The 23,869-nt window shown below is 39.1% G+C and overlaps 1 protein-coding gene across 4 annotated transcripts in view; it reads left to right on the forward strand.

Moving 5' to 3' along the window:
• PPP3CA (protein phosphatase 3 catalytic subunit alpha) overlaps positions 1–23,869 on the forward strand; it is a 189,125-nt gene that overhangs the window by 115,691 nt on the left and 49,565 nt on the right. For all 4 annotated transcript variants that reach the window (XM_072336803.1, XM_072336799.1, XM_072336801.1 and 1 more), the window contains exon 3: positions 17,694–17,818. In XM_072336803.1, coding sequence (XP_072192904.1) covers positions 17,694–17,818 — 125 coding nt within the window. The remainder of the gene's footprint in view (positions 1–17,693; positions 17,819–23,869) is intronic.

The raw sequence follows: 23,869 nt of genomic DNA on the forward strand, positions 1-23,869 counted from the left end.
TGATTTTCTGAAGAAATAAGATGCAGGTGATTCTTGGCCACAAACAGCACCTGCTGCAAGCCACTGACTCGAGCCTGCTGGCCACCTATCCTGGTCCAGCTCAACCTGGCAGCATGAGGCAGGGTGGTCAGCGCTGCACCATTTGGTTCTGTGCTGTGGTGCATTTATTGCTCATGATGCCAACTGTGCAGAAAGGGGCTGCAGTGCACAATGGCGTGGAAGTGGGAATAGTGTATTCATGATAGTGAGGCCTTCATGCTGGCTGTTACACAAGAGTCTGACTACACCCAAATCAGAGCCAGATCTCTGCAGCTGTGTGATAGGTAAACTTAGGAAAGCAGGAGGAGCCCAGCAGAGTTTAAAGGATAGAAGAAATGATGAAACCTTAATGATGTTCTGCACCCTTGTATGCATTTTTGTATTTTGAAGCTGCTATTTTCCACTTTTTTTTCTTGAAGGTTTTCAGGGGAAACAATACAATTTTTCTTTGGTATTGTTTCTGCTGCAATAAGCTTCTGGCTAATAACATGAGGAGAGCCATGAGGGAGAACTGTTTTTATATGGGATGCAAGATCTGGGTATGACTCATGCCTATGGGTAGCATTACACCGCTGTTGAATGCAGATTTTCCTTGAAAATGCTCTGAACTAAGTCTGAAACTTGATATTGAATATACAGTTGAATATATATACTAGTTTTGTTTACTTTGTTCCTATCAGAACAAAAAGATTTTTCCTGACTTAAAGCAATTAAAAACTAACAATAGAGAGTAGTAGTGGATTATTAGGTAACAGCTTCTATCTCAGGCTTCTCTTCAGAAAACCATTTTATTTACATCTGCACTTTATTTATTTTTGTCCTTTCACTTAAGTATGGACCTGTCCATGGCCTGAGACCATGAGAACTGGCTCTGATTGCTCCAGACCTTGGTGCAGTCCAAGTTTCAATCCATACAGGAGTCTTGAAGGTCATCTTTTCCTTTTCCCTCTGCAGGTAGCTCCATTGTCGTGGCCCAAGTGAGTTGAAAATTACGGCAAAACAAAGCACAAGGGATGGTACATAATAAAAGCAGGAATTAAAACAGTAGTAAAGTACCATGTTTAGATCATTTGGATCAGTGTGCTTCATTCTTGGAGTGTATCAATACTTTAGCGTGATTGTCTGTATTTGTTTTTCCTGCTTTTTCTGTAATTTTTGGCAAGGTCTGCTTCTGCCACATGAAACCACTTGCTGTCTTCATTACTGAACAGACTGGTCAACAACAGACAGCTTAACTGTGGGATGAAGTCAGGGTGTTTTCCCATCAATTGTATTTGGGCAGCGCTTTCCCTCTCGTAATAATTATTGAAGTAGCAGAAGAAAACCTTTTCCCTTGCATTATTTTTGTGTCTTTCATTTGGGGTACACATGGGCTTGAGAGAAAAAAAATCCTATCTTCTACTTAGTAGTAGTTCTGTTTTCTTAGATGCAGGAAATGACCACTCTGTTATATTCCCCTATGTTATTTAGTCTGCCAAGCTATGGTGGTGCAATACAGAAATCATATATAATTGGTGCTGTAGTTTCTTTTGGTGCTTCCGGGCTATCTAATTATGAGATAGCTAGTTCTCAGAGTGTGTGAACAAAGCCACGCTTGTACATTTCAACATCATCTTGCTCAATAATTTAATAAGGAAGAAATGCCTCGTGTACCACCCTTGTTCTTTGCTCTCTTTTTTTCCAACCAGGCTGGTTCATTTAAATAGTTCTGGAAGTGGGCAGGATTTTAAACAAGTCCTTAGGGCAGGATGTTGGAAATAGACTTATGTACACTTCAGAAGACTTCATGTTCTTAAAATAGGGTTTCTTACAGCAGCTTCTCCTGTGTGAGGTTTTCAAGTGCAAAAGTTTTCTGAACTGTGGTTTTTATTTTTACTTTTCTTTCTATTTCATATTTTGTTTTGTTTTTTTTTTTTTTTAAAAAAGCATTTGACAACTTGAATCTGTGCTGATAATGATATTGATATGAGACATACAAATATCAACCTCAGAAAGATGTAAAAAGAAAATAATTATTTGTGGTAAAATCTGTCTGCCTTGTTATTGCCTTATTACTGCTGTTGGCTTGTGAGGGCAGAATGATAGGGGCCAAAGGAAACTGCCCATAGGCCAGGACTGGAAGCTGTTCCTTGCTCAGCTTTCTAGGGACAGCTCAGGCACTCTGTACGTTGGAGGAGGATCTTCTGGTCCCTGCCTAGATCCTGTGATCGTGTTGTGGTTATGTTTGATTTTTTTCAGTCTTGACAGACATAATGGTATCAGTGTTGTCTGTGGCAGGTTTTTCATCCTCCGTTCTCTGAGGGAAGCTATCAAAATGGCTCCCAAATTTCAGTTCTTTTGTGGTTTTGTCCAGTTTCAGCATCTTTAAAATAAGGGTTTCTTCAAAGCTAATGAGGTATTTGACGTGGACAAAAGACTTTTTTAACGTATTTTGCTCTTAAAGTAGTATTTTAGACCTTACACTTAAATATTCCCTAAATCAAGTCCTAACATTTATGAAAGGTGACATTGTTTCCTCTTAGCAATGATTTTAAGGATTCATCTCATCACTCATAGTCTTGATAAAATGCCATTCTAAAGCACATGCACTCATCCTTCATACTGGGGATTCACATTCAGCTGGCACTTTGTTGAATAGCTTTTTACTTTCTGTGCTTGAAAAACTCGAGGATTTCCTAGCTCTTCATGCCTTCTTCTGAGTTAAGAGAATAAGTATTTTTAGACTGCAGTTTAGAAACATGCATTGTCTGAGAATGCACCAAAGAAAAAAAGGATTGAAATTTCATTGTTCTTGATTTGCATTTTTTCATAGCACTTTCATCAGCTCAGCTTCCTGTGGTTCATAAACGCTCCTGTGTTCTTGCGGACACCAAAAGCACAGACCCGCGATTATAGTCTTTCATGGGTGGTGATCTTCTGAGACCCAATTCCCTTATCTGTATGTTTTCTAAAGATAAGATCCTATCTGTACTGACTGATATTTTTAGACACGATGATGTGTCCTGCTTTTTTTATGTATTTTACTTATGTGGCTTTTTTCTCTTAGCTGCATGCTTTTGAGCTTTCTAGCAGGCTATTTACAGTAGGTAGATCATTGCCAGTCAGATGTCATCAACAAATTTCCTTTACAGACTTTAGTAACACAGATATTTAAAGTGCATATGTAAGAAGACTATATTAAAAAAAAAGAACAAAAGTATAGGTTATAAAACCTTTGAAGTCCACAAAAGCTTTTTAGTGTAATAAATACAGGCTTCTGATCCAGGAGGTACTTCTTTTCATTTCTTGGCCAGATAAGAGAAGCTAAAAAAGAGACTGCCAAACAATTTCTGAAGTTTCAGGTAAGGACAGACAAGCTTCAGCAAATACAGAAATATGTTAGAATCATATTATTTTGTGCGTGTAAGGTTTCTGCCTTGCAGTCACTTGAAATAACTTTGCTATTGCAATCCAGGGTGAGTAGTCTGAAAAGTCACACAAGTGCAAAGAGCACGTTTTTTTCTAGCACACAGTTTTCACTTGACAGTAACAAATTCACAAGAGAATATTGTCCCTGGAATTGCTGGACTTGTGAGAGCCAAGTTTGACCCATCAGTTGTAGCAACCAGTATAGGCATGAAGCAACAACGGCAATCTGTGCTTCATAGAGGAATGTATAATGAGGGCAGAACATTTCATAAGATTGAGACAACACGTTCTTGGGAATAAGACTTCTTGCTTGCTTTGTACGTGCAGTACTGAGGTGGCTGGAAATATGCATGAAAGGTAACTTTATACAATTTATATCCTGAAAATGTGTTGTCAATGTAGAAGTAAGGAGGTCAGCTATTTTTCTTCTGTAGAAGAGCCAGTTGGTGAAGGTCCTTAGATGTTGTAAAAAAAATAAATAAATAAACAAAATGGGCAAATAAATGAACGAATGAAGGAGTAAACAAAATAAGGAAATATGGGTAGGCCTGTGTTTTGTAGTAAAAGTCTATTGAGCTCTTGTTGGAGCTCTGATTTGTTAGCAGGTGCTGGGGCCTGAGTATTCTGCCTTATATGGCACGGGTGTGGGTAAAACCACAGCTTTTGCAGACAATGGCAGTTGATTTCAACTTGACTGTGTTTGTTTTCTAGCAACAATTCTGAAACTTAAGCACCTGGAAGTATCAGGTGACCAATAAAGGGTTGTAAACTGAAGCAAATGTAGAAAAAAAAAAAAACCCACTCCTTGAGAAAGACAATAGAGCCTTGTTTGTCCACTGGCTGCTTTAGCTGTGCATGAGAAATGATCCAAATGCTGGCTTAAGTATATTTGTCCCAGATGTGTCAGGCAGCTGACCGTTAGCATTTGGCATTTGTGTTGGTGGTAGTGGAGGTTTTTGTTGACATTAGTACTGGTTTTGTTTTCAAATACGTGTTCAGCTCCTTATGATAATTCCCTGTTCTAGTCCATGGTTTCATTACCTGAGTGAATGGTCATGTTCAGGAGACTCCCAGAACTGTGTTTTCTTGTTGCCTTTGTAAGGGACCCATGGCTCATTGTACACCTTCTTGTGTTTTGGCTTGGCACTGACAAGAGATTGCCCAGGGGATGGAGATAACACTGTAGAAAGCTTTGAGTAAATGAGACATTTCTCATCTGTATTTCCAAATTGTCCTTTTGCCAAATATTTTTTCATCATAACCGTTTCTGTGGTCCTTGTATTCTGTAACTTGAAGCTGAATTAAAGGTGGATGAAATGTGTGGTGAAGAGATGGATGGATGAATGAGGAAAAATGAATGTTGGTGATGTAATGTCATGAAATGTTACTGATTTTTTGCAGGACAAAAGTAAAGCAAAGTGTAGCATGATTTGGGGCCAGTATTGTAGTCACTGTGGTTGGAAAGAACATTTAGCAAGACAATTTTCTTTCTAGAAAAATGAGTCAATCTGTGGAGCAGCAGAGTTACAGAAGATCCTAACAAAAGAAGTCACTGCGTTGAGTTAACAAGCATTAAGCATTGGGTTAACAAATACTGGTGCCCACCTTGTGTTTCGGTAGAAGCAGGGAAGGCCATCTTTTATTGTCCCATTAGTGCATTATTCTGCTGTGTGCTCTTATAGACTAGTGTTACATAGAATATTCAAAGGAATGTAAAGATTATAGTCTCAAACAATGATCGCAGAGTTTATTCAGCTCTGTCTACCCTGGTGTGTTGTAGAGGTACAGCAGATATTAGCCCAGCAAGGTCTGAGAGCAGTAAGCACCTCTTGCTAAAATGCAGATGTGTCTTATGGTGCGGGAAGTCATAGTCACGTACTGACGCTGAACTCCTTGAATGCATAATGTAGCACAGATCTGGAGTTACACTGCTCATGTCTCATGGTGGTCTACACACCAACCTCCCAAGAAGAACAAGCTCAAAGGGCATTGTGACACTGTTTCAGTGCTCACTTAAACGTGAGCTCAGGTAATACCCAAACTTGTGGAAACAAACAAGCAGCTCCAATGGTATCCCTGATAGAATGGTTCTGTACACTAACATTCTGTCATCCTATCGGATAGCTTCCTCAAGGTAAACTGCCTTGATAAAATGTAAATTCAGGAAGTAAGTTGTATATCTACTTCAATGCCATTTGGAAATCCCTGTAACAGATGACAGGGCTCATATATCGATCAAGTGGAGCAGAAACCAATTTGGGCTATGCAGGTGTTGGAAAGAGATGTCAGTAGGTGCAGGGTGAGGCTGTGCATCTTCATATCCATGAAGTCCAGTCTAGGTGCTGTGAGGCAGTAAGCGTACCAAACTCTTCCTGGGTTGGGCATTAGATCAATGGGCAGAGCAGCAGTGTGCAAAGCTGGGCACTTGGCTTTCACATGATATTGATTAAGGGGATTATTTCATACTGCTGTGGCAGCCTTTTGGTACAGCTGCACAGGTCTGGCTACTCTGCCATCAGCAACGCGCATCTACTGTTACAGCACTGTATTTTGCAAAAATCAATATTCAAGAGGTTTTATGATGTTTTGTTGTTGTTTGTTTGGTTGGTTTTGGTTCAGCAACATTGAATATTTTTGCATTAGAAAATGATAATCGTTTCTGTAGTCACTTCCTGCTGATGTGGGATTTCCTCCTTCCATGTTTAGTGTTGGCACTGCTCAGAAAATGTCTGGTGTTAGAAGGAAGGAGCTGCTGGGCTCTTCTCTTTCCTTTTCTATTTTCTGTTAAAAGCATGTGCTTCTGAACGTGGCTTTAAGAAGTTAAGCATTGTAAAATCAGATACTTCCCTTATTATATTAGCTTATATACTGTAGTACATTATGTATTATACTTCATTTAGATACTTATACGTTATATTGCAAAAAAAATAAGGTTGCATAAACACAGTTTCATATTTAGAGTGTGAAGGCCCAGGACAATGTCACTCCTTCTTTGAAACCAGATAGTTTGAGAAGTGCTATAGAAGTAATTGTACCACCTATCAGAATTAATAAACTTTGACTTGCTGAGAATCATGTCCTCGCAGTATGAAATATTACAAAAGCTGACTTGGGAGCTTATTCACTCGCTGTGCTTTAAACTTTTTATTAAAATACCAAGTCAGTGAGGTGATTTTTTCTTATATAAAGCTGTATCTGGGGATGTTTTCAGGCTTTGTGTGTTACAATTGTCCTGTTTGAATTCATATGGCTGCTTGAAGCCATGAAGGCCTTTAATCCTCCAAGTGCAAAGACTACAATGATGGAGACAATTAATTCACCTATTAAATTCAACCTAATAAATGCCAATAATGAGTAATGTGTTAAAACATCTGTTTACTTCCACTTGGAATGCTTGCTCTGTAACTTTCACAAAATCTACTGGATAACTATATATTAGAAACCTGAAAAGGTCTCGTAATTGAGATTACTGGTGAGACTACAAGGCCAGCAGAGAATGATAAAGACCAATTCAGTATAATATAAAATTGTTCTTCCTCTCCACCTGTTAGTCTCATTTGCAAGGCATTTATATGACGATGGTGTCGTTTTATCTCTGTTTATGAATAGCAGTGCTTTGCTCCCTCCCAGAACAGCTCACTGCATGGGAGTTACTGGCTGCTGTATGCAAAAAAAAATACTTCCTTCTCCATCTCTACCTTTGGCTTTATTTAAATATGTGTGTGTGTATGCATATACTATAAATATGTACAGATATTAATATAATGCAATATTATACATGTACTATATATACTTGTATCTGTGGATAAAACTATATATAATTTTGTAGGTTTCTATACATACATATTACATGTATGTGCATGTCTATACACAAGAGCTGCTCTGAAAGTAATGCCTCCTACTTTATTATGTTGGCCCACAATGTCAGAGGTGGATGTTGGTAGTATGGCAGTAAAGGTTGAACCTTCCCACCAGTATTCTGTTACACTTTGTTGCTGTGTCAGATGGCAGCAGAGGAAAAGTCTGACAAATCGTGCTTGACGTGTATGAAGCAAAGTTGTGCCAATGAATTCTTCCATGTGGGGACAAATGGTACCCATTGACATTCATCAGCACTTTCTGAACATCGATGGAGCCCAAAGAGTGGATGTGAGGGGGTGAGTGGTGCATTTCAGTAGTAGCAATAGTGACAGTTGGTCACCTCCACCAGTGCAGATTTTCACTAGTGTGGCATGCAAGCTTTTGTTCATTGCTGGTGAAAATGCACAGCTACCAGTGGTGACTGTGCTGGAAAATAATGTTTTGTAGCTGGGAAGCAATGTTGTTGTGCTCTTTGTGTCTGTTGTAGTTTCCATGGGACTAAATAGGAGGCATTGGTTTCAGAGTGACCTTCATACGTAAAATCCTTCTCAACCAGTTCAGTGTCGTGGCAGAGACTGGTTATTTTGCTTAAGGGTTGTGGCATGAGAACTAGCCTGAATCTGCCTGGTTACCACCCAAGATTCTCCCCAGAGTGCTATCAAGATTTCACCCATTTGTGATATTCCTAACAGCAAAGTTATGGGGATAAAAAGAGTTAAGTTAGCTATTTAAGCTGTTCATCAGTGTTGCTTTTTTGGAGGGGTTCATTTTCATAATTGTCATTAAGTGACAGCAGTGTTTTGTGGGCTAATTTTCTTCACTGATACATTTAAGAAAATGTTTTTCTTCCATGTAATTTGTTTTTAAAGAAGATTTCAGAATATACATAATATCAAAGTTTTATGCGTCTATTACATAATTTCGTTCTTCACCAGTTTCAAATCTATTTGCATAATTTTGTCCATACTTATACCAGTCTGCATGGTGTGGCATATCTTTTTTCAAACGCTGTTAGCTCTCGGAAACAGAGCAACCTTTTAACACAGTCATGTTGATTTAGTATCAGCATATGCATTTTCCACCTACTCTTGATCATGTTTTAGGGATATATTTTCAGCAAGAGGAAATTAATGTGGTCAACTCTTTGCACTAATTGTAAAATGAGCTTTTAGCAGGATAGAAATTACTGTGGAGAGCTTTCTCTTTTTTCAAAGGTTAATCATTTTTCACTAAGAATTAGATGTTTCCTGTGTAGCACACCACCAGTAGCTCCTGGATAGTCATTATCTTATATCTTTAACAAATAGCTAATTTTACTTGAGTGTTGTATAAGATTCTGGTGGTGGAGTTTGTCTTTTGTCATTTTGAAAAGCCATCTTCTGTGGCTTGAGTTAGAAATTGGTAACTTGTGAATTACTTGCTTTCCTTAACCCCGTCTTGGATGTCTCTTGGATGCTACTTAGCATATGAACACCTGAACAACAGGGAGGTTAGAATGAAATAATAGCTCAAGCCCACTGAAACCATGCATGCAAAAACTGAGATTAGAACTCCGTATGTGTTCACTGCCTGCTCTTTTCTCTCATGGCTCCTGAATATAGACCATTAAATCAAAATGATGAATTTCCTAAGACTCCTTTGAATTAATTCTGCTGCTCCTGCCTGTCAGAGTGCATACAAGGATCCATATCAGTACTTGCTTATTAAGAGCCCAGAAATTTGAGAAATGCTATTTTCATTTTCCTTTAATCGCTGTTTCTGCAAAACACAGGCAGTGTACTAGAGTTCCAAGGGTAATAAATGCATTAGTTCATGTCAAGCAAATGCTAACCTCCCATAGATAAGACAAACTGTTGTGCTGAGGGGAGGATGCCTTTTGTTACAGAACATTACTTTTCATTCTTAATAAAACATCAAGTCAGACATGGTATAGAGCATAAGCACATCTCTGATGGCAGAGAATGAAGAAACAATGACAACACATGGCATTCTCAGGTAAAGTGGAAAACACGTATTACTACTCAACACTGAACGTCAGGTTTTTGCAGTCAGAGTTTTAGGTGCTAGGAATCTAGGGCTGCTAGCTAAAAAATCTTGTAAATCACAAGTGTCCAGTCTTTGGGCTTGCCTTGACTGCATTGAGTGAAGGAGAATTGTCTTGGCCCATATTATATATTTCATATGTATACAAGTAACAAAACTATTCATTTATTTATTTATTGATTAAAACATAAAAACACCGTAGAAACAAAACTAGCATTTTGGACATGTATGTTAAATAATTGGGTTCCTGAAGATTATTAGTTTGCCTAGGGAAAGAATGCTATGGAATTCTACAGTAAAAAAGAGCGATCATACAAACCATCTCATGGCCTTGTCAAGATGGAGGGTTCCTTTGCACTTTTCTGTAATCGTTGCTGTGTCCGTTAAATGTTGGTGCCTTTTGTTTCAGCTTTATTGAGGTTAGGACTCATGTCTCTGAGAGAAGTATTAACTGGGAAGAAACCCAATCCTAAACGTTTAGTTAAATCATCAACAGAAAAATCACATTATATTGTGAAGGAAAGCTACAAATGACTTCTAATGAGAAATTGGTGAATCTGAAAAATGTTATATAATGAAGTATTGGAGGTCTCTTCAATGAGATTAGCAAGATAGAGGCAATATTGAAGAATTCTCATAACAAACCTGTATGCTACTTGTTTGACAATATTAAAATCTAAGCTGTACAAAAATAAGACATTTACAGAGTAAAACACAGCAATGATTTTTTTTTTTCCTCAATCCTTTTGAGAGAGGTTATACTTCCAATAGAGCTGTGCACATCTGAGCTTCTGCTCTCTAGAAGTTCTCCCCCCTTGTACCTTCTTTCATCGGCCCAAAGTTTACCTGGGAGCACTGTGTATAAGGCCAGTCTGTGCCTGCTTCTTGTGCAGGGCTTCCTTCTCTATCAAGAGGATTTCTGGTGAGTTAGTGCTTGGGTGAAGCAATATGAGGATGTGTTGTTCCCTGTCTGTCTATTCTTGCCCTTTCACTGAAACATTTTCCTCATAAGTGATCCTTTTGATGAGGTTATTTGTGGAATAAGAATTGCTCATAGATACTGCAGGTGCATCATCCAGAGATGGTGGCAGCATGGGTGCTTTTCCATTGGCTGTGGACGATGCTCAGAGGCAGTGTTGACCTTGGAGGATGGTAGAGGAAGATTCAGTTGGTTCTTTGATGCACGTGGAAGTGTATTCTGTCTTTTTTGTTTCTTTCCCCATTGCCTGATTCAGTAACTTCTGGTGTATGAGTGATGAGAAGACTGTTCCTCATTGTTTTTTTTTAATAGAAATACAGAGAGGGAAATACAAATGAATAGATTACGATCCATTTTCTAGTACTGTGTTGCTTTGACCTGGAACTGAAAGTCTCTGTTTGCTACCCTACTGCTGCAACACATGCTTATTCTCCTGAAAAATGCAGATGTTGTACCGACTGCTTTTACTGCAGTTGGTGGAGGCAGTTTCCTGAGACCTGCTGTTTATGGTGATCCTCTGCTTTCCAGTTTTGTGTGCCCGGTCTTTGTTTGGAGTCACTGCAAATAATTTTACAGTGCAAGTGGAAAAGTAGCTTTGTGGGTTTTTTTGTTTTGTTTTGCTTTGTTTTGGTGTATTTTTCCAGCCTTCTTGCTGAAGATGCTTTTGAATCATTAACATCAGTGGTTTGTTGCTGGCATGTCAGGTTTTTGCTTCCTCCTTCCCCAGTGAATACTAATGGCTGCTGTCCTGGAGGTTTTTTCTGATGCACTGTTTCCCTTCATCGTTCTTTTTTCATTCTACCTTCTGAAATCAAGTGTCATTAATTTGTTCAAGCCTTCAGGAGATGGTGGGAGAAAACTAACTCTGATTACCAGGAGTGAGCGTGGGCTAATCTTTATAGACACCAACATTTCAGTTGTTCGCAGAACAGAATGCAGAATAGTGTGCTCCTATGTTGCACAGAAAGCAGCTTTTTCCAAGGCATGCTTCCTTTTGCTCAGTAGAAAAAAGCAAAGACTGCAACCAAACAGCATTGTCAAATGTGACACTGGTAGTGCATTTGCTATTTCCTTTGCTGCACCTGTAGGATCTAATAGTTCCCAGCTTTATCTTTGGTGAGGCAGACCTCTTTATCAAAATATTTAATTGCGGTTTTATTAATGCCAATTCACCCTGCTATAATAAACTCATCAATTTGCATGCAGTGATTGAAAGGAAAAGATAGATGAAAGTCTATTATAATGTTGTTAGATAACCAGGTATGAATATGAATGAGATCGTGCCTCTTTTGGAAATACAGAGTGGTGTTGTTCAACGCGCTTAGTGAAACAAACATTCCTGTGAAAGCTCACTGTATCAAGTCTAACAGCTGTTAGGATTGTACATTACCTAGCAAGCTGTTTAAAAGCTTCTGACTTTAATTTGAATAAGTCTACATGTTCTTTAAGCATCTCTCCTAGAGGGAAAGAAAATGCCATGACTATCAAGCAATATATATAGCTTAACCATTGGGTTTGTATTGAGCAGTGCTTTAGTGAGCAGGAATTCCTTCCTTTATTTTATACACCTCCTCCTTCCTTGCTCTTTAAAAAGTAAGATTTGTTTTGTGTTTTTGTTTTGTTTTGTTTTTTGTTTGTTTTTTTCAATAAAAAGAATTGTGTGAAATAAATCTGGTATTTAAAACACTTTGCTCTGCTGTGGCAGCACATAATGCTCCTCAGAAATATGTACGCATGGAAATGAAGGGCCTTCAAGCCCAAAGAAGCATGTGCTAAGCAGTGGAATTATAAACAGCGTACAAAGAAAACCCCTTTGCAGCTTGCAGTCTGCATTCTGCAGTGTAATTCAATAGACTGTTTTCCTTCCTCTAGATTTCAGGTATTGCATGCTTCTTTCCTGAAGCAAGATCTCTGAACTGTGTGCGGACATTCCAAGCTTAGTGAATGGAAGGAAGAAGTTTTTAAGCAATGCGGTGTTAGTTTCAAATATAGAAGAAACTTTTGTTTCATTATTTTTAATTAGCATAAGCGTATGAGTTTGCAGATATTGCTTCTGACACTGGTGATGGTGTGTTGTGTATCTGCTGCTAATCCCCAGTGATATCTGAAGAGAGGAGCATAATTGTGTAGTATATGGAATGTAAATTCACCAGAAACATTAATCGTATCTTAATATCAGACCATAATGTAACAGCAATTAAATATTTGCATGATAAATGAGAAAATAAGTACAGCCTTTCCAAAATCCTGCAAAATAAAGTTTTTGAATTGTGTTCAGTGTATTATAAATAAACATTATGTTCTTAATATCCAGCTGTAGTCAGAAACCACTCGATAGCCTGTGGACAGAGATTATATGTAGTGAAGAGCTTTTTCTTACTTGAATTAAGATACCTGAAGATCATTTTCACACTTATTGGTGCCAGTGACCAACACAATCTAAATCACTGTTCTGCCATTTGGCTTCTCTAAATATGATGGCGATACTGATGCTAAGCTTTGGGCTTCTTTGACTGCTTGTACAGCTTGAACTTACTGGATTTTGTCCACTGTTATTTGTTCGTTGACATAATTCAGAGGAGCATCCTCTCTGAAGCCATCTGAAATATAAATTCATTAGGATGGAGGGAAAAAGTCCGTTCTCTCCTTTGTATCCAATTTCTACTTTCATAAAAAAATGGTATTTTATGAACAGATTCACTGAGTAATTTCTAGTCCTGTAGTGCAAGATGGTGTTGTGTATGAACAGACCTATTTGAACAAGTAGGAGAAAGTGCCAGTAATAGCATGGGAAGACCTGCCAGTTTGAATCTTTTGGGAGTACTCTTTTTTCTGTGAAAACTTCCTCAGCAAAGACGTATATCTAATGAGTCCATAAATAAACAGCATTTCTTAAACCTCATTGCATCAGTGAATTCAGTGTAAAACAATTTAAAAGCTTTCTGTATGTAGCGTGTAGGCCACTTGTGGGCTTACTGTCACGAAAGGTTAAGTAGATAGACACTTATTAGCATATCAAGTTATTCAAATTGATGGTTAATGAGCTTTGTGCCTGAACTGATAAAATGGTAAATCAGAGGGCATGTCATATTGTTGGAAAAATTGCTGTTTTGCAGGTGGCAATTGAAGGTTACAAAGGAAGTTGTAAAGCACTAGATACATTAACCAGCCTCTTTTCTGGGGAAGTGGGGGGGGACAAAAAGCTATCACATCTAGTTATAAGCTGATGAGGTGTTCAGGAAACATGGTTTAGTGGGCATGGTGGTGTTGGGTTGGTGGTTGGACTACATGATCTTAGAGGTCTTTTCCAACTCCATTGATTCTGTGTGTAATCCTAATAGATGACATACCACACAGTAGTACTCTTCTTGAGGAATTTGTTTTGTACAAACACAGCTGCTTTTAACTGAGATGGTAATTAAGAATTGAATTTCCTGCTTTTGCTGTGCTGTTGGAGAGGTTTTATTTTGTTATCATTTAAGGGAAAAAAAGTTAAATATTTTGCTGAATATGTTGCTCAGTAGCAAGTGTTGCAGTGTCTAAAGAGAGAGCATTCATGAGTATGCAAAGGGAAGTATTCAGCAAAATAAAAAGGATCCACAGATGCAGTGGCAATTCTTGTTTAAGAGTAAGCGTGAACCTACAAGTACTGTGCTTTCAACATTTTCTTCTGTAACATGAAGGGGGAAGATGGTGAACTTACAGCAATGTAAAGCAGGTGTGCTGTGCTGTGGGCTGTGTGTGAGACTGTGGTGCAACAATGAGAGTGATCAGAAGCTCTGAGACATGAAACAACATGGCAGAGCAATGACTGATGGATGCTTCTGCCTTTGTGAATGGAAATAAATTCTGTCCTCACCAAATGAAAGATGAAGCATTGATTCAGCTGCCTGGGAAATCTTCCAGATATTACGTTAGTAAGGGTTTACTGGTGGAAAAGAAAGAAGGCACAACTATAGCTCTAAAATAAGTTCATTTCAAACTACAGGTGGTAGTTTGGAACTGTGTACGGTTATTGGCAAGTTTCTCCTTAATTTGTTTATGAATTAGAGCATCCATTGGAAGATGGATATGCGGTCTTAATGCTGAAAGGGTATTTCAGGTCTGCATGCTCAAACCTGGGAAGTGTGAGATCCTTAAACTATTTTGTCCCTTTCCAAAGCCAAATGCTGATTGGATTACCAATATGTAACATTGTGATCTTTCAGTAGGAATTCTGGGATTTGACTGTGTAAATTAAATCCCACTGTTAACTCTCGATTTTGAGTATCTTCTCTTGTTCCCATTGCTTTTACCTACTGATGTTACGCTCAATATTTTGGAACTGCTATAATTGCTTGGCAAGATTTGTCTTGAGGGCTTTTTAGCTTTTTCTTTTGTTCTGTGTGTTTCTGAATCTACTCTCAAGTATGGAAGAATAGGCTGCTCTGTGTAAGATGCCTGGTGTTTTCATCAGCTATTGACACTCCAGTCTAGCTTGGGATTTTACGAGTCATGCAATACTCTGCTGTTATTTGTGTCCTTCTTACTGGCTTGTTCTCTGCTTTTCTGACTTCCAACAAACTTGTGGACATTCAGCTACTTGGAGAGAGCTTTTCAACCCCTTGGTTTTTCTGTCTCTCTATTTGTTTACATGTTCAAACACAGAGAAATAAGTCGTCGGTTTCTTGGTGTTTTTTTTGATAGAGCAAAAGTTAAATCCCTTTCGAGTCTTTCAGTCTTGTTCAACTTCAGGCTTTTTACAGTTGCAGCAAATGGGGGCGGGCGATAATTAGGAGAACTGCACAGTTATGTAAGGGAAAGCTTGCTGCTGGAGGCTGGGTGAGCAGATTGCCTGGCCATCAACACACCACGTGTCTTCCATCTTCCCACAGTGTCCGTGCAGAGGAGTGCAGTTGAGCAACGTGCCTGGTTTTGGTAGATGAATGTGTTCAAATAAAAAAACCATGATAAAAAACATTTTTCCTTCGGCGTACACAAATTTTATTTTATTTTTAGAGAAATCAGAGTGTTTTATGCTAGTAGAGGGTTTCAGTTGTGTTTATTTTTTGTAAATGTTTGCACTTGTTATTCTTAGCTAGAAATTCTATCAGTTGATAACTTCAACTTGAAGGCTGTCATCTAAAACTCATGGGGAAAAATCAACTTGGAAAAAGAGATTATATAATATAATGCAGCAATGATAAGAGGAAAATACCCTGTTGTTAGAGAAAACTGCTCAGCTAACCAACACTCGTAAATTGCCACCAATTTCACATAAACATTTATGAAAGCAGTGACTGCAAGATCAGTGCTTTTTATGTGTTTTGTTAATTTTGTTTAGTTATGTTTTGCATGGTGTGTCCATGTTACATTGATCCTATTGTTAACCTAGACGTGAAGGGGGAAGCACTGTAAGTAAACTGTGTAATGTGACACTGAGCTGCAGTGAAAGAAAGCATAGGGATCTTGTGCTGCCAGTTTGTTGGATTTGGTGTTGCAACTGTTATTCTGTATAGTCCTTTTTTATTTAGGTGGAGATGTGACTTCAGCTTTTTCAGGGCTTGAGATAAAATTGAGGTTATTAATATGTGATGGAACACAACTTTTGTATTGACTTCCAGATCTTTAAGTTCAAATGAGAATACTACTAGACAACAAGAGCTCAAACTCTTACTTGAAGTCTATTGACTTTACTGTTAGCAGTAAATAAGTTGTTTTGCTGATGCAAGATGAAGTCCATCTTTGTCACCTGGTTTATTCATTGTCTTTTAGTATTGCCCTTCCAGTCTGCAAATCAGGACTTTTGAGTTGCTGAAGGGAGAGCCAGTCTATTTAGGACACTTTGAAAGTAGTGCCTCCTATTTATTCCCGTGCAAACTACAACAGATACAAAGAGCACAACAACACTGTTTGATGGAGCACATTCTCAGCTATTCTCATAATAACCAGCACTAGCTGATTCACGTGGATGAGCTGATTGAGGCGCTCTTCATTTTGTGGTGTGACAGCTGTGCATGGCCATCTGCAATGTGGTCCTTCATGTCCCTGCCACTGCTGCTGAAAAACGCCACCCACTGCCTCACTGTGCTCACATCTACTCTCTGGGTTTCAGCAAGTGTCAGTGAATGTCAGTGAGTGCAGTTTTTTTCTGCATGGAGGAATTCAGTGACACACCTTTGCTTCATATGCTCTCCTATATCAGATGCCATTTTGTCCAACTGTCCCTCTGCTGCCATCTGTTATATTTTGTAACAGATGTATTTTGTAACAAAATGTATGGGATATTGCTGGGAAGGTTCAGCTTCTATTGCCGTACCACCACCGTCTGCCTCTGACGGTGTGGGCCAACAGAATAAAATGGGAGGTATTACTTTCCTAGCAGCCCTCACAGAAAATGGGAGGCATTGAATTCATGCAGTCTTCCTTGCATTTACCAGAGGCATGTGTGTTGGACAAGCTGCTTTGCATTAGAAGCTTGTGAAAATCCATAAAGGTATTGATAAACAGGTTTATTACACCATAATATGCTGTTCACTGTGGAAATAGAGTAGCATTGGAGTAAACATTTAAACAGGACTAAACCAGTCTAAAATTGGTATGGATATTGCCCTACTGACGGCTGTGTTTGACAGATGTTCTCAGGCTGCTCTCGTGGGAGACTGAGCTGTGGAGGTTGTCTTTCCAACCCTTATCTTCTTCATTTTCAGGCCTTAAGGCTGTTAGTGTTTTCTTTGTCAAAGCTTGTTGCCTGAAAAGGCCTGGGTTTGACCCTAAGTTGGGTGCTCGGGTTTTTTTTTCCCCACCTCTTGGTTAGAGGAAACAAAACAAGGCAAAACTAACCACGTTTTGACGCAGCATTGCTAGTTAGGCTTCCATGGGAGACTGCAAAAGCCTCTCCAAAATTTGTCAGTTGCACATCAGCATACACAGACAGGACTGGCATGCTCCTCCTTTTACAGAAAGGCTAATCGTGTTCATCTGAACTTGAGACAAGCTTTGGTATTATGGTGGAAGAGAAAGTAACCTTTGCTTGATCATGTTTTCTTTTCAGGCCATCTTTAGCTCATCTTATTGCTATTATGGGTGTTTTGTTTTCTGTTGGGTAGCAGAAGAAATGGACACAAAATGTGAAAATAAATGTAGGTCAGGTTCGTTTGATAGCTCTACTTTCATTAGTTGGTCACCTTTTGCACACTTAAGTGGATGCAGACCCTTAAAGAAAAGCTTTTGCTGAACTGCCAGTTTTTGGTGATCACTGAACTAGACAACCATGTGCAGTATTGTCGTAATGCATTTCTTACAAGAGGCTGACCTCAGAATGTGGGTGCCTAAGATGATTATAATATGGGTACACTGAATATTCTTCTTCTTTTTCTTTCAGTTTGTGGAGACATCCATGGCCAATTCTTTGACTTGATGAAACTGTTTGAAGTGGGAGGTTCTCCTGCCAACACACGGTATCTCTTCCTGGGGGACTACGTGGACAGAGGGTACTTCAGCATTGAAGTAAGTTTCTTATTTCTGACAGTGAATCTGCTTGCAGACTGTGGCATGTATTTGGCACAGTAATTTAATGAGTTCAGGAATGCTGAGGTTCTTTGCAGATACCACCGTGAACAAAAGAGGTCACTGTTACATGTCCAGCTAAATCCCACTGTATCTGTGCTGAAAAGCTGATGAAGAACAGGTCTTGGTGCTTGACCCTCCTAGGATAGCACAGAAGGCAATCTGCTCTGCAGCTTGCACAAGTTAGACAGAATGAATACGCATGAGCTGTTAGGAAAGAGATAGAGGAATTAAATGAGTAACTCACAGTGTAGTTGGACTTCCTATTTTTTGTTTGTTTGTTTTTTCCAAGGTATGAAATGAAAGGACCAGATCAAGAGAGAGAGAACAAAAGCCAGCAGATAACACATCATGCTGGGAAGGTTGAGTTCTGTTTAGGTACAGGTTGCAGAGCACGTGATCTTTGGCTCTTGATGAAGCACTTGAATCCACAGAGCAGTGATGCTGAAGGTGCTGAGACATTGTGTAGGTGCAGGATGTGGAATGTGCAGGTCAAATTACAGTATCTTCAGTGGCCTTGTGAAGGAATATCCTTGAAGGAGGCAGTGCCCTGTCCAATGTCCCATCCAAGCGTTTTATGAGAAGAAAGTCAAATACTGGGCATAAGTGCATTGCTGCGGTGCTCGTGAGAGAAACTGAATTTGTTCTGTTTTGCTGTTTGGTTTTGCAAACTGACAGTTGAGGTGCTCAATTACCAAATAAAATCTGATCTAGATATGTTCATCTGATCATAGAAGATCTGGTCACTAAGAGAACCAGTCAGAAAGCCTTGTAACAGCTTTTGAGTTACAGCTCAAGTCTTTTCTCTGTAAAATTTGGACTTGAACTTCCTCCAAGATGAGGGAAAATACATTATGTTAAAAGCAGTGTTGGTCCTTTGATACATGGTTGTGTACCTGTTGATGAGGTGGCTGCATGCACTGATGTTTCATTTTACAAAGTACATCTTTAGTACACTTTTGTCTTATCAGTATAAAAAGCATAGTCCCAAACAGCTGAATTACTAATGTGTTTGCAAAATGGATCAGTGCATTGTCTTGCCTGTTCTATTTTTACAGTATGAACTGTCTTAAAAATAAGATTCTATAAAACTGCTTCTGCTTTATTGGCTGATTATAAAACTTACTTTAGAATGTTAACATAATCTTTGGGAGGTGAAACATTCTACACATAGAAAAGCACTGTTCCAAGTGCAAAAGCTCTAAAAACTCAAGATCTGCAAGATTTTTGTCCACCTATTGTAAATTATTATATACAGCCAGGATTAGTCTAATGCTGAAGTCAAAGCTTCCTGCTTTCTTTTGAGCTATGTGTGTTTTCTTTATCCCATCCCAAGTTTGTGGTCAGCTGTGGGCCAGCCTTTCACTGTGTGGGTGCAGGGGGAAGGCTGAGAATATGGAAGGGGGCTTCACTGGCCCATTCTGCTGTGCAGCTGAATCTTGAGCTGACATTTTTCAGATGTGCCAGCCTCATTCATATCTCCTGAAGACTTGGACTGTGCCAAGTTGCATCTGGAAGGTTTGAGTTTTGTTTCCATTTCTTTATATGTTTTTAATACAAGAGATAGGACAAATGATCTGCTTCAGTTTTCAAGTGCCTGCCCAACAGTTTGCCAGAATTTATTCCAGAGCTATTACTGAATAAAGATGAGCAAGCCGTATAACAGCAAAATAGCTTATGGGTGGGGAATAGGCCCCTTAAAATAATTCATTTAGCGATCTGCACACACATATACTATATTCTGCATTTAGATTTTCCATTCTGGAACACTGCTTTTTCACTGGGAGCTGTGCTGGCTCCTATCAGCGCAAAGGAAATATCTTAACTGTCACTTACATTATTCCTTTTTGTATGTAGGGTTCTCAGATTACTACTTTTTTGGTGCATAACTGATTCTCTCCACCTGTCACCTTGATTAAAGAATGCCTCTGAAAGAAAAGGCATACTGTTTCATAACTGTATTTGGATTTACAGCTATGCATTCAGGCATGAACTTACCAGAATAAGTACTGACAAGGAAAAGAAAACAAAAGGAATGTGCTTTGGCAGGCTGGGGGATGCTTTGTGGAGAAGGGGTCCTGAGTACATTTAAGCAGACCCCAGCCCTTGCCAGGACTTTGTGCTGGCTTAGAGGTCCTAGTGGAAAAACGGTCCTACCATGGCTCAATGCATATTTCCACCATGCTTGTACCCCACACTCTTTATTCGGTCTGTTGGCTCCCTTTTCTGCCAGCGTAGATGACATGAAACAACTGCAGTTCTGGGGTCTTTCCAAAATAATTAAGTAGGTGGTCCAAGGTAATAGAAGCTTTTTTAAATCCCCTTCAGTTGCTGTGCAGTATCTAGTGTAAAAGTGACACCACTGAGCCTAGGCCTAGCTGAGTTCTGGCAGTGGGCGAGATAATCCTTGTCTGTGGGCTGGAAAGCATTTGGGATTCTTCTGGATGAAAGGTGCTATATAATGCAAGCTATTATCATGAAGAACAGAAGAAGAAATTGCGTAAGGTAGGTGGAAGGCATTTGATAATGCAGAGGGAAAAAGAGAAAAGTGTTTGCGTAAGGCACTCATCAGAAATGACAGTTCTTGCCCCACAGAGCTTTTGATCCAAGGGTTCAATCGTTCATGCACGTGCTTTGTTTTTACCAGGCAGAGTTAGCAGCATTGCTTCAAGAGAGCATTTTTGCCTGTTCGATTACTTCTAAGCCAGTTGTTGCAGGGAAAGAGACTAGTAAAGAAATTATGATGGCTGCCACAAAAGAAAAACAAAAAAGAAAAATAAAAGCAAAACTCTAACTAGAATGAGAGGAGCTTTCTTGGCACAGACCAAATCTTTATCCCTTAGCTGTGCTGTCTTTTCCACTTGGTCTTTTGGCAGAGCTGAGCATTTCTTCACTTAGAATAACAGACTTCTGCAAGCTGCAGTATCTGATGTGGTGCACTTGTTTCCTCAGCTCTGTAGCTGATAACCTTTCCAGACTGTGCTTGTGCACTGTTCCAGGGTTTTGACTGCAGAGGAGAAACCTTTCAGCTTTCCTTTTCAGACTTGTTTGTGGTCATGGATAAAATAAAACAATTTTTAAATTATTTTTATTTCTAAATCCAAAGCACAATTAGCTTATATGTAGGTCTGCTGGAATGAGTTGTAAGGAAGAATGTCTGATCTTTACCTGAGTCTGAAGGCATTTCAAAAGTCAGATGTGACTGATGCAGTGTAGAGTATGCATGTAGACTGCTTTTCATTGATGTTTGAAAAACAACCACCACAGTAAATACAAAGTATAGTGCATTAATATTATGCATTAATATTAACTGTTGGAATTCTCTTCCTGCCCAATCCCACTTAAAAACACACAGGCTTAAATTTGAACTGAGTATCATGAAATGCATTCTGATCAGTTTTGCCAGGGCAGACAGCTGAGATTAGTTGAATTAAACAAAATGAACAAAAGTGGAGATGTGCATACTTCTTCATTTCCCAAACACAGAGACTGAAATGGCAAAATGGAGAAACTGCTTTTGTCATATTTCTAGCAAGAAAAAAAGTGAACCGTTTGCAGCGATTATGAAGAATTTGACTATCTGATCTTACATCAATTAGAAAAGCGTGTTGCACTGGCATAAAGACTGTAAGTTGATTTGAAGATCAGATTATACTGCCGTACTGTCTGTTTACCAGCTGAGCCTTAAGAGATCATCATTTATGCCCTGAAAGCTGGAGAAAAAAAGAGGAAGGGTGGGAAATAAATGCAAAGGTGGTTGCAGTGAAGTCAGTGCAATCTTTTCTTATTTTCTGTAGTGTGTAATGCTTTCTTTCCCTGTGCTCAAGAAATGGGAGCTCGGTAAATGATTTGCATCACTGGATTGTTTTGGCTCTAGATGGGATGTGTCTGTGTCTCTGAAAATGGTTGTACCAGTAGTGCAAATGCAATTATGTGTGCAAAAATTTATGTAGTTTCCATTAATTATTCAGTTTTAGAAACCTGCATCTGTACTAGTTCTTGCAATGGTATAACTGTTGCAGTGCATTTAAAGTATACAATTTTTGTATTTAGAGGAGATGTGTGTGAGAGCGAAGAAGCTGTGCTAAATGTTACACCACAGTTCACAGAGCAGTAGAGAGCTTTGTAATGCATGGCTCAAGTTATCTTTTCCAGTATGAATTACCTTATGTTTATTCACACTGAACTTCTTCTGCTGGGGGAGTGCACAGTGGCATCAGTCATTTCTGGAGACTTCATTTTCTGTTACTCACATAGAACCACAGAGCTAACAGTGATCTTCAGCTTTCACAGGACTGGCTGTGCACTCTTGACAAAGGAGCATACAGGAGGCATAGGGCTGTGCTATCATTAGCAGCAGTGGTGACTGTTTTTCATCTCTACTTAATGTGAGTTTCATGCAAGAGTTTAGGGGCCTTTGGTCTCCCGTTTCAGAAGGTGGGGAGGTATCGAAGTGTAAGAAACACAAATCCCTTGTCCAATTTGAAAATGTGCATCTCTGGCTTACACAGAACTTAAGTGCACAGACCTTTTCTTCCTGGTGATGAGGATGCCACCTCATATTTGTTAAGTTTGAAATAACAATCTGCTAATTAGTTCTTGTTTATTATAATAATAAACTTCTAAACAGAAAAGAGAAAAAAATAAAGGAATTATCTAAACAAAATAAGAGTTAAATATGACAGCACTGAAAACTACACAAACTGTGTATGTTGGGTTTATGTTACTTGAATAGTTGCTTGGAAATGCAGACACCCTGGACTGCCTTGATTTCCCTTTTTCTGTCTGGTTCTCTTAAGTGCTTCAAAGGAAACATGGAAGAATTAGAGTACCATTAAGCAAGTTTAAGTGTTCTATGCATTAGCAAGTAACAAAAGCACACAAAAAATTAAAAGATAAAATGTCGTTTTCCTTATTTGCCTTGCTTTCTAGACCTGGATGGTATTTTAAGTATCTTGTGCTCACTTCAATCTTTCTGGGGCTTTATGAGAATGTAAAGCTTTAAAAGAAAATCTATGCCACTCTATTTCTTAACAAAGCACTTCATCTTTCCACTAGTCATTGTACTTTCCCAAATTATAAAGTGATTTTGGCAGAACTAGAAGCTCTAGGGTAGCTTCAATATAACTTCTAAAAAGTTGGAACTCTTCATGTATGAATGGGGGCATCATTTTAGTCATCTTGTCTCACAGCATTTACATCAATTTTTTGCATTAAGCAATAAGTTAAAAGAAGTTGAGTGTTCCAGAGTCTTTGGAATAATGATGAAACCTAACAGTTATTATCAGTTTTAGAGAATTCTGCTGGTGACTTGGAGGAGTCCAGGCTTCCTTCCCGAGCAAAGTGAAACCCTCAAAGCCAAGTCTTTCTCCCTGTACAAGCTTCAGAAAACCTTCCCTAGGGATGCTCTTCCTCATTGTTTTGGGCCACAGTCTAGGTTGGAAAAGATCTTCATGATCATAAAGTCCAACCATCAACACCTACTGAACCCCGCCACTTGGCATGGCTCTCAAGGACATGGCTCATGCATCTCTTAAGTGTCTCCAGGGATGGGGACTCTATCACTGACCTGGGCAGCACATTCCACTGCTCAACCATCCTTTAACTGACAAAATTCTTCCCAACAACCAATCTAAACTTCCCCTGGTGCACCTTGAGGCCATTAACTCCTGTGACCTAGTGCTCTAATTTCCATCTGGATGATGTCACAGCAGTATTCCTGGCATTGGGCCACCTCTTCTCACTGCCTGGGGTGGCAGCAGGTCCCACTGGATGGAGAAAGTGATGTGAGCTCAGGAGAGACTTTTCCTTGTTTTCCCAAATGGGAAGACTGATTTTTCAAGTCCTGCCTGTAACTTCACTACTCCTTAACTTGCCTATAATGCCCCTGAATAAACAAACAAATTAGGGAGTCCCGACAGCATCTAGATGTTTACGCGTAATAAATTCAACATAAAGTGCAGTATTGTAAAACTCCTGCTGCTATATAAT

This window comes from Excalfactoria chinensis, chromosome 4, assembly GCF_039878825.1.
Source record: "Excalfactoria chinensis isolate bCotChi1 chromosome 4, bCotChi1.hap2, whole genome shotgun sequence".
NCBI classification, from domain to species: Eukaryota; Metazoa; Chordata; class Aves; order Galliformes; family Phasianidae; genus Excalfactoria; species Excalfactoria chinensis.